Source organism: Nannobrachium achirus (genome assembly GCF_963921795.1).
Source record: "Nannobrachium achirus genome assembly, chromosome: 6".
NCBI lineage: Eukaryota > Metazoa > Chordata > Actinopteri > Myctophiformes > Myctophidae > Nannobrachium > Nannobrachium achirus.
The window spans coordinates 6,927,772-6,938,609 of record NC_137815.1 but is presented as its reverse complement, the minus strand read 5'-3'; the positions used below and the strand labels follow the sequence as shown (position 1 = coordinate 6,938,609).

Sequence of the window (10,838 nt, the reverse complement as noted above, 5' to 3'; positions counted from 1 at the left end):
CGAAGGTGTAGTGAATCTGAACAGAACTTAAGGGTTAACAGAACATTTTACACGCACAAAGTCTTTTCAGATGGGGATTCGCAACCAAACATGAACAAGTAACACTCCCTAAGGTTACCTAAAGATTTGTTTTAAAAATGGCAAAAAGAAAAAAAAAGAAAACCTCAACACAGTACATATGCATATGAGACATGGTGGGGGCGGACATGCTTAACACTGATTACAGTGTGTGTGTGAGTGTGTGTGTGCGTGTGTGTGTGTGTGTGTGTGTGTGCGTGTGCGTGTGCGCGCGCACACGTGTGTGTGTGTGTGTGTGTGTGTGTGTGTGTGTGTGTGCAGTGCGTGCGTGTGTGTGTGTGCCGAGGCAAGAGTTACAGCATTACAGAGTTACAGCATTACAGGCAAGAGTTAAAGTGTGACACAATTGCTGTAGGTTTTCACACTTAACTGCTCCCTGCAGTCGCATCACCTAAAAATAGCAACAGAAATGAATACATACCCTCACTTTCAACTCCAGAGGTATGAGGTTGGTCAGGTGGAGGTGGAGCAGCTTTCCAAGTTCTGGACTACCCCAGTAGGCTCTGAATTGGTTCCCAGAACCTGATTTATACTTTTTATTTTCACAGCATTGGTTCTTAATTAAAATAACCACTACAGCAGGGGGTCCGGGACCCCTAGGAGGTCCTCAGAGTTACTACAGGGGGTCCTCCAAATCTCCCAATCCTTTTTGTATTAACAACTTGAACCCTAGTGAGTGAGTAAAAGGTCAAGTTTATTAGGTAATGACGGCTCAAGTGGTTAAATATTTGAAAACGCAAATTGACATGAATCAAAAATACATTTTATGCTGTCAAACGATGAGACTATATGGAATCTATGAAAAGGTTGTGGGGTCCCTGCTTCACCTCTCTCTCAACTAAGGGGTCCTTGGCCTGAAAACGTTGAAGACCCCTGCACTACAGTACTAAAAAGTCCACCTTGTTCACCTAAGGTGTATCTTTTTTATACATGGAAGAAACTATATTGTGATTAACTGTTATTCGTATTCTTGGCTGTGTTCAATTTTAAAAGTGATGGACTGTTTTTGCACTGTTGTCCCTATTTGTATAGGATGTTGATGTTTCTCAAATTATTTGCATTTCTACTGTACTCAAAAATGTATATTGACTTGGCTGCAGATATTTTTCTTAATTCAATGTGACAGAAGGTCAGTCCTTTCCTACCATGGAACTTGGCCTTGAGGTGAGACAAAATAGTTCATTTCGTTCCTCAGCTCTGGAATAAATGGCTCGATATTCTGATGGTACACATAGCTATAGTGTGTTAAAGGCCCGCTGACACGCCCCGCAATTATAATAGTATAATACAGTGGGTCACGTGGTCTCTCTGGAAATGTTCTGAAATAGTATGAAACTCATGTCACAGTGTAATCTGCCCCTCGCTCCCCAACAACATCTGACCAGTACAGTAAGTAGTCTAAGTACACAATTAATTTGATTGGCTTATAATTGCGCATTCCCACAATGACATCATAATATTATTAACTCATATTTTAAGATGACTTTTTAAAGTGACAGTCCCCCTTTAGGTGACAGTACCCCTGTAACAGGTTGTCTCTGCAGTTCTGAAAATTATGGTTTTACTGTTTATTTAAGAGCTGGATAGGCAAGGAGACCCCTGTGACTGAACAAACTATAGCAATGATTACTTTCAGAACATGCTGCTTTGAACATCATTGGACTCAGGCATGGTCTGGCTCCTGCAATGCCTAACAGTTTGGCAGTGTTTAATGTTAAGAGGTAACTTAGTTCTGTATGCTTTAAACAGTGTTGTACCCGAACGCGTTCAATGAACGATCGTTCATGAACACGTTCATATTTTGGGCGAACGTGAACTGAACGCTCATTGTTTCCGCTTGATGAACGTTATTGTCGAACGCGTTCATTCTGACATCCGTGAATGGCGCTCGTCGGCCCGTTCGCCCCGTTGGTGCGGCGGTCCACGGTCGCCTGTCCTCTCGTCTTTCTTTACAGTCACATATGCTCCAATAGCACCCAGCTGCCGAAAAAGAACTTCTGGGAACTCAGATTGCCCAGCTGCAGGCTCGCAGACGTTGATATGTGAGCGCCTGAGCGGTGCTGTCTGCAGCTGTGTGCTTCTCTTTACATGAAGCGCTGAGTCTCCTCCTCGTTACGTCGTCTCCCACCCAAGTAAAGCCTGACTATGCTTCGTCGTATGACGAGTGTTGCATGGCGAAATAGCTGATCTGCAAGCTCACAACGCATCGCATCCACGAGACAACGTGAGCTTGTAGATCAGCTATTTTAACCAAGGCGGACGGTTAGAAACGTCTACCCTCACAATATGGGTCAGATTGGGCACTGGGCACCTAAATATTGTGGGCACCTCAATGTTAGGTTGGATGAAACAATTGCTGTGTGTGGTTCTATATGGGCTGTGTCAATCATTTTGACAAATAATAGCTTGCAGCAACGTCTAGGAAAAATAAATACATTTGAATAGCCAAAAGTATAAAAATATTATGGTTAAAAAAAAACTAAGTTAGTAAAAGTGATGGACTGATATTGCTCTGTTCTCCCTGTAAGCCATTTCTATTTGTACTGTACTACTTGCACTGTGCAGTGTTTGTGCAATAAAATACCTCAATTGTGTACAGTACTTAAGTATTTCCAATACTTTTACTTCTACTCACTACATCTCAGATCCAAATATTGTACTTTTACTGCACTACATTTATTTGAAAGCGTGTTACTAGTTACAATGCAGATACATATTTTAAAACACACATTAAGCACTTTAGCCCCTATTCCATACCATTGTCATTTGAAAATAGCCGATCTACAAGCTCAACACGTCATGATCTTCATCTTGTACAGTAGGTCTGCTATTTTCAAACATTTTGTACTTTTACCTTTGGTACTTCAAGTACATTTTAATACTACCAGTAGGCCTACTTTAGTAGTTTCACTCAACTGCACTTTCTTTAACTTTTGTGCAATGAATACATTTGGCAATTAAATCTTTACTCTTCCAACATTGTACAGTAGGGAAACAATTATCTGAAAAGGTGCAAAACATTTGGATAAACTGACTTGGATGCAATATCTTTACTTTATTCATTCACAACACTGCGACAAAAGGTCAGTCATTTGATATTTTCACATGCAATGGTGCACAGTAACAAAGTACATGTATTTGTAGCAATGTATGACTTACAACTTCTATACATTTCAAGACCTGCATACTTTAGATCTCTTCTCTCCCCAATGATTAAATGTGGCTTTCCTGCCATGGAACTTGGCCTTGAGGTGAGACAAAATACTCTTTCATTTTGTTCCTCAGCTCTTTGGCTCCTTGGGTGGCGTTGCGTGCCGTGCTGGGTCGAAGATGACCCTGGGCCCTCTCTCCTCCACGTTCCTGGGACCAGCTCATGGTCTTCTCCTCTCTCCCAGTCAGGCAATCTGGGTGGTACGTAGGTTTCTGACCTGACCTCTCTCAAATAACTGTGGATCTCACATGATGCTAGTGCTAACTTAACAACTTAATCTGGATCCCGGCAGATGGTGGTTCTGAAGACACGGAGCCTATTTGCCAAAATGCCAAAAGCATTTTCCACAATACGGCGGCTCTTGAGAGGCAATAGTTATTGATCCTCTCGTCATGATTCATCTCTCTGCGCGAGTATGGCATTTGCAGGTCAGTGCGTAGGGGGAGGGCCTCATCCTCGACAAACATGTAAGGCACCATCGTGTTGGTGTTAGGTAGGGGATCTGGTTGCGGAACATTAAGTAGGCCTTTATCCATAGCTTTGCGGCGGTCAGAATTAGCAAACAGACTTGCATCTGGAAGCCTGCCCTGGCACCCCACATTCACATACACAAATGTATAATTGGCATCCACGACAGCCATCAACATCGCAGAGAAGCGCCCTTTATAATTGTGGAATGTGCTGCCTGAATGAGCAGGTGGCTCTATGTAAATGTGCTTGCCATCTATAGCACCGAGGCAGTTTGGGTACTGCCACTTCTCATAGAACCCCTTGGCAACAGCTCTCCAGTCAGCCTCAGATCTTGGTGTCTAAAGAAAAATTACATAACACAAATATACAGTTCAATGCATTAATACATTTAGTTTTTTTCACTTTCACACTGGTACATAAATATGGTGATGTAACATTGCTTCTTATATATTGTCTTGTATTACCGTCAGGTAGTCAGTCCCCTTTCATAACTTGATAGATGGCGTCACATGTCGAGGGGACAATTTTGGAGACAGTTGTTAAGCCAATGCGGTATTGGAACCCCAGTGATTGAAATGATTCACCTTCAAGTCCAATCAGTCCTTCATACAGTTTACTCAGGCGCGCTCAGGTGCTGTATGTGTTGGCTGAGAGCTTCCTCAATGCCAAAAGACCTCCTGTGCTGCCAGCTGTGGCCAGGGGTGCAGCGGCGACAACAGGTGAGGAGGAGGCATTGAGTCTTGGTAGTCGAAGGGAATGACAGGTGCTTGTATTGATAAGACACGTGGCAGATAATAGTGTAAATCTATTAACTACTTATTGATTAACACATTTTTAATGAGCACATATATCTGGCGTAGGGCCCGGTGAGAGCCCCATTGCTCAGGTCGATGGGACACAGCCACTGAATTCGCACTTTTCACACATAACATGGAACATACAAACAAGACAAACCAAACGAAAATCCGGCTTAGATGGCCAGCTGCCAGCATAGGCGCGGCCATGTCTGCTAAGTTGCGAGCGACTCGACAGAGCGTCTCTCTGCATCAACGTCTCACTCACACTGACTGTGAGTCAGACACCTCTCACAGATGGGGTGGATGGCTGGAGCCCGCCCATTCCTCCTCAAGAAACCCTGGACATCTCTGTTGGCACCAAATGGCTTGTAGATTCCAAAAAGGTTCCTTCCATTGCTAGATGCCACGTCCATGAAAAGCGTGTGAAAAGACTCCTCCTCCTTCTACATGACCTCGAGGATTTGCCTCACGTCAGCCTCGATGTCGAGAGCTCGGGCCCTGTATGGTGCTTCCAGTTCGTCCAGGGCCTCGAACGACTCTTCATCGAAGCTGACGTTAAAGGACAAATCCATGAGGTGAGGATTAGGTGGTGCTGGTGCAGTGCTAGACCCTGGCTCTGGCAGAGGGGCATGTGATGCCGGGGCAGAGCTAGACCCTGGCCCCTCAGAACCGTCCTTCTGGCCTGGGCCAGGTGGTGTCAGGGAGGGGCTAGACCCTGGCACCTCAAAACCATCCTCTGCATCTTCAGAACCAGGTGATGCCGGGGCAGAGCTAGACCCTGGCTCTTCAGAACCGTCCTAACAGCTGGGACAGCTCTTCCTTCCTGGGGTGCTGGGTCTCAACCAGGGTGATGGACTCGGCCAGAGAGGCCCGCTGACCGCTTATCAGTCCTTCATACAGTTTATTCAGCAGTATGTGTTGGCTGAGAGCTTCCTCGACGCCTAAAGACCTCCTGTGCTGCCAGCTGTGGCAAGGGGTGCAGCGGCGACAACAGGCGAGAAGGAGGCATTGGGTCTTGGTGGTCATAGGGAATGACAGGTGCTTGTATTGATAAGACACGTGGCGGAGGAAAGACAATCCAGTCGTCCCCATTTATAACTCACAGCAGGTCGTCTAGGACAGTGGTTCCCAAACCTTTTAGCCTAACTGTGTCATATCTGTTTATAGCGTTGTGTCTATCTTCAGATAATAGTGTAAATCTATAAACTACATAATTAATGAACACGTCTTTAATGAGCACATCTATCTGTTTTGATTGGATTCACGTTGACCTCCCGTCACAGATGTTGTCGATGACGTTGTCCACTCTCGCTTCAATCCTTTCACTTCCTACTTCCTTTGACATCCCACCACTGCCACCAAATGTCACACTCTGTGAGAGTATTGTTGGCCCAAAAGGCACTTGATTCATACCTCAAAAAAAATACAAGTATCACAAAATCCAGCACAAACTCAAAAAAATACAAGTATCACAAAATCCAGCACAAACTCAAAACTATTTACAAACGACTGGCCAGTTTGCCACTTGGTTTGTTCTGCTCCACAGCTTTACTATGACTGCCCGAGTAGGCTGGCCCTTCTGAGATAGGCTAAGCCCCTCCCACCTGAGGCCCATGTATGGGCATATTGGTTGAATGGGCAGTTCTGGACAACTGGACGACCATATATCGATATAGGGACATCCGACTCACAGTGGTACCCACATAAGATTTCGCGTCTGACGGCATGATAACACAGTTCGTCAAGCTGCCACAGTCCACATGACAGCAGCCATATGAGGGTGCAGCTGAAGCGAACACAAGCCGTACAAGGAGTACAAGGAGACATGAGTCATAAGTCATGTCACGCCAAACGTCTGCCTCAGGGGAATGAAACCGGGCCGTCTGGGCCAGAGCGCCAACCACCACTGACAGATCCATCTAAAAAAAATCGAATAGTGTGTAAAAAATCATTGCAGATGCAATAGAACCCCAAATCATAACTGACTGCGGAAACTTCTTCAAGTCTGCGGAAACTTCTTCAAGTCTTCAAGCAACTCTGACTTCAGAAGGTTGACATTGCTCTATTATAAATCCTTGTTTTGAGTGGTTTTGTGTAATATTGTAATATTTTGGGCTGTATGCAAACAAAATTCTGACTGAAGCTGACGGCCCGGTTTCATACCCATGAGGCAGGCGCTTGGCGTGACATGGCTTATGACTCATATCTCCTTGTACAGCCACATAACCATAGAATTTATTATGGTTCAGCGGGGGTTCCTGCTTCAGCTGCACCCTAATATGGCTGGTGTCATGTGGACTGTGGCAGCATGACAAACTGGGTCATCATGCCGTCAGACCCAAACAAATCTTACATGTTACCACTGTGAGTCGGATGTCCCTATATGCATATATAGACGTCCAGTTGTCCAGAACTGCACATTCAACCAATATGCCCATATATGGGCCTCAGGTGGGAAGGGCTTAGCCTATTTAAGACGGGGACCTGCCACCTGCTCGGGCAGTCATAGTAGGGCTGTGGAGCAGATCAAACCAAGTGCCAATCTGGCCAGTCGTTGGCCAAGCGTTTGTAAATAGTTTTGAGTTTGTGCTGTATTTTGTTATACTTGCATTCTTTTAAGGTATGAATCAAGTGCCTTTTGGGCCAATAATACTCTCACAGAGTGTGACATTTGGTGGCAGTGGTGGGACGTCACAGGAAGTAGGAAGTGAAAGGATTGAAGCGATAGTGGACACTCAACGTCATCGACAACATCTGTGATGGGAGGTCAACGGGAATCCAATCAAAACAGAGTGATGAGCTCATTAAAAACATGTTCATTGATATGTCGTTTATAGATTTACACTATTATCTGACGACAGACACAACGCTATAAACAGATTTGACAGTTAGGCTAAAAGGTTTGGGAACCACTGTCCTAGACAACCTGCTGTGAGTTATAAATGGGGCCGACTGGATTGTCTTTCCTCCGCCACGTGTCTTATCAATACAAGCACCTGTCATTCCCTTCGACTACCAAAACCCAATGCCTCCTTCTCGCCTGTTGTCGCCGCTGCACCCCTGGCCACAGCTGGCAGCACAGGAGGTCCTTTGGCGTGGAGGCAGATCTCAGCCAACACATACAGGACCTGAGCGCGCCTGAAACCGGGCTGCTGAATAAACTGTATGAAGGACTGATAAGCGGTCAGCGGGCCTCTCTGGCCGAGTCCATCACCCTGGTGGAGACCCAGCACCCCAGGAAGAAAGAGCTGTCCCAGGTACTGTTACAGAGGGTGCTGGCCTACAGGAAGGAACAGGAAGAGAGGAACCAAGGGAAGCCACTGGCCTTCAGAGTAGGTCTGTCTGGTCCACCGGGAGCTGGGAAGTCTTCTCTCATCGAGGCGGTGGGCAAGATGCTGACGGGACGAGGGCACAAAGTGTCGGTGCTGGCCGTCGACCCCTCCTCCTGCACCACAGGAGGCTCTCTGATGGGAGACAAGACTCGTATGACAGAGCTGTCCAGGGACACGAACGCTTTCATCAGACCATCTCCGACCTCTGGAACTCTAGGCGGCGTCACCAGAACCACTAACGAGGCCATCGTCCTCTGCGAGGGGGCCGGCTATGACGTAGTTCTTGTGGAGACTGTAGGTGTGGGTCAGTTGGAATTTGCGGTGGCTGACATGGTGGACATGTTTGTTCTGCTTATCCCACCTGCAGGGGGCGACGAACTACAGGGTATCAAGCGGGGCATCATAGAGATGGCCGACCTAGTGGTGGTGACCAAATCTGACGGAGACCTCGCGGCGCCGGCCCGCCGGATCCAGGCCGAGTACACAAGCGCTCTCAAACTGCTCAGGAAAGAATCCATGACCTGGAAACCAAAGGTGGTGCGAGTGTCCTCTCAGACCGGGGAGGGAATCCCTGAGCTCTGGGCCAAGATGGAGTCCTATCGGGACGCCATGCTGGACAGCGGGGAGCTGCAGCGCCGCCGCAGGACCCAGCGCAAAGTGTGGATGTGGAGTCTGATCCAGGAGAGTGTCCTGAAAAGCTTCCAGAACCACCCAGCTGTCAGAGGAGAGCTGCCCCACTTGGAGGACAGGGTCACCAGGGGAGCTATCTCCCCAGGTCTGGCCGCTGACTTGCTGCTCAAAGCCTTCTCGTCCTCGTCGTCTTCTTCATCATCGTAATCATCGTAGCTTGAACTCAAAGCCTTCTCGTCCTCGTCGTCTTCTTCATCATCGTAATCATCGTAGCTTGAACTCCAAGGGAGCCTTCTCCCGAGTTTTAAGACAAGGACACCAGCACTCACTTTAGAACAAATTCTCCATTGTTTATTGAAGGCTTTTTTCCCCCAGCAGTAGCACAGAAACAGGACGTTTCGGCCCCGTGGGCCTTCCTCAGCATGTAACTGAAGTACTATTTGTCAGTGTCATTTATATAGGGGACCTCGGTGCCACGCACATAAGTGGTCCGGGTGAAACACTAAACAGTCATTTCACTTACAGATTGTTCACATTACATTTTTTCTCTTTATACATTTTTCAAAGTCCTAAACATATTCACAATATATGTATATATAAATTCTCATACATTCAACTCTGTAAAAAAGCAACAACAGTCTGTGACAACAGCACCTGTGCTGCGTTTTCTTGTTTGGCTCATCGCCTGCTGCGGGCTGAGCCATAAAGCCACACTCGCTGTAATGTGCCGTGTGCTGCTATGATAAGTGACTCTGATGGGCTGTGCCTCCCCCTGTGGATGATCTGTTGATTCTGAATCTGTTCACTCACTAGTCATTGCACTGTATCCCATTGTTCATTTATGTAAAAGGAATTTATCCTGATCTCCCCCTTTTTGAGCGGTGCAAACCGCTCCTATGAACCGTTTTTTTACCAAAATGATGATGTCACTAATGAAGATGACATGAGTTAGCTAGACCAATGAAACACTTCGATTCTATTGATTTGTCCATGATGTCATAGGCACAGAGGCACCCGATTGGTTCACCCTGATTTAGAACGCGTTTAGGCCAGAGAAAATACGTCATAAAAAAATGACGTCATAGGCACAGAGGTACCTGATTGGTTCACCCTTTAGGCCAGAGAAAATAAACATGGTGTCCAATCAAATGCTTACTTGATTATGAATTGACCAAACTGAACAGACCAATGAATTTTAATTTCAAAATTGTATTAAATGAATATCACCCATAAGCAGAGAAAATAACCACACTTTTAGACAGACTGTGGATAATTTCACAGGTTATAAATGATAGGCAACTAATACAAGTTTAAAATACAAATAAACAGCTTTTGAAAAAGAATTATGACATCACTAATGATGATGACATGAGTTAGCTAGACCAATGAAACACTTCGATTCTGTTGATTTGTCCATGATGTCATAGTCACAGAGGCACCCGATTGGTTCACCCTGATTTAGAACACGTTTAGGCCGTAGGAAAATACGTCATAAAAAACTATGTCATAGACACGGAGGCACCCGATTGGTTCACCCTTTAGGCCATTGAATTTGAATTTCAAAATTGTATTAGATGTATATCACTGATAAGCGATAAAATAACGACACTTTTAGACAGACTGTGGATAATTTCACAGGTTATAAATGACAGGCAGCTAATACAAGTTTAAAATACAAATGAACAGACTTTGAAAAACTAAAATATTCATCTTCTCGCCTCTCTGCAGGTAAATAAGGTCACTTATCATTATGACACTCTTACAAGTTACAATCTGTAGCTTGGTCGACTAACTGCGAAAAATTACGATAAAGACCACTTTGCTCCAAGGCTGTCTGTTGATTTGTCCATGATGTCATAGGCACAGAGGCACCGGATTGGTTCACCCTGATTTAGAACGTGTTTAGGCCGGAGAAAATACGCCATAAAAATATGATGTCATAGGCACAGAGGCACCTGATTGGTTCACCCTTTAGGCCGGAGAAAATAAACATGGTGTCCAATCAAATGCTTACTTGATTATGAATTGATTAAACTGAACAGACCAATGAATTTGAATTTCAAAATTGTATTAAATGAATATCACTCATAAGCAGAGAAAATAACCACACTTTTAGACAGACTGTGGAAAATTTCACAGGTTATAAATGATAGGCAACTAATACAAGTATAAAATACAAATAAACAGCTTTTGAAAAAAAAAGATATGATGTCACTAATGATGATGACATGAGTTAGCTAGACCAATGAAACACTTTGATTCTGTTGATTTGTCCATGATGTCATAGTCATAGAGACCCTTTAGGTCATTGAATTTGAA

At 45.1% G+C, this 10,838-nt stretch overlaps 1 protein-coding gene across 1 annotated transcript; it reads left to right on the top strand.

The window, feature by feature from the left end:
- Positions 1 to 7,499: 7,499 nt before the first annotated feature.
- Positions 7,500 to 8,726, top strand: LOC308286802 (methylmalonic aciduria type A protein, mitochondrial-like; the record flags this gene model as incomplete). Its single annotated transcript, XM_080727926.1, has 1 exon — positions 7,500 to 8,726. The coding sequence occupies one exon, from the start codon at positions 7,500 to 7,502 to the stop codon at positions 8,724 to 8,726; it is 1,227 nt and encodes a 408-aa protein (XP_080584052.1).
- Positions 8,727 to 10,838: the final 2,112 nt, after the last annotated feature.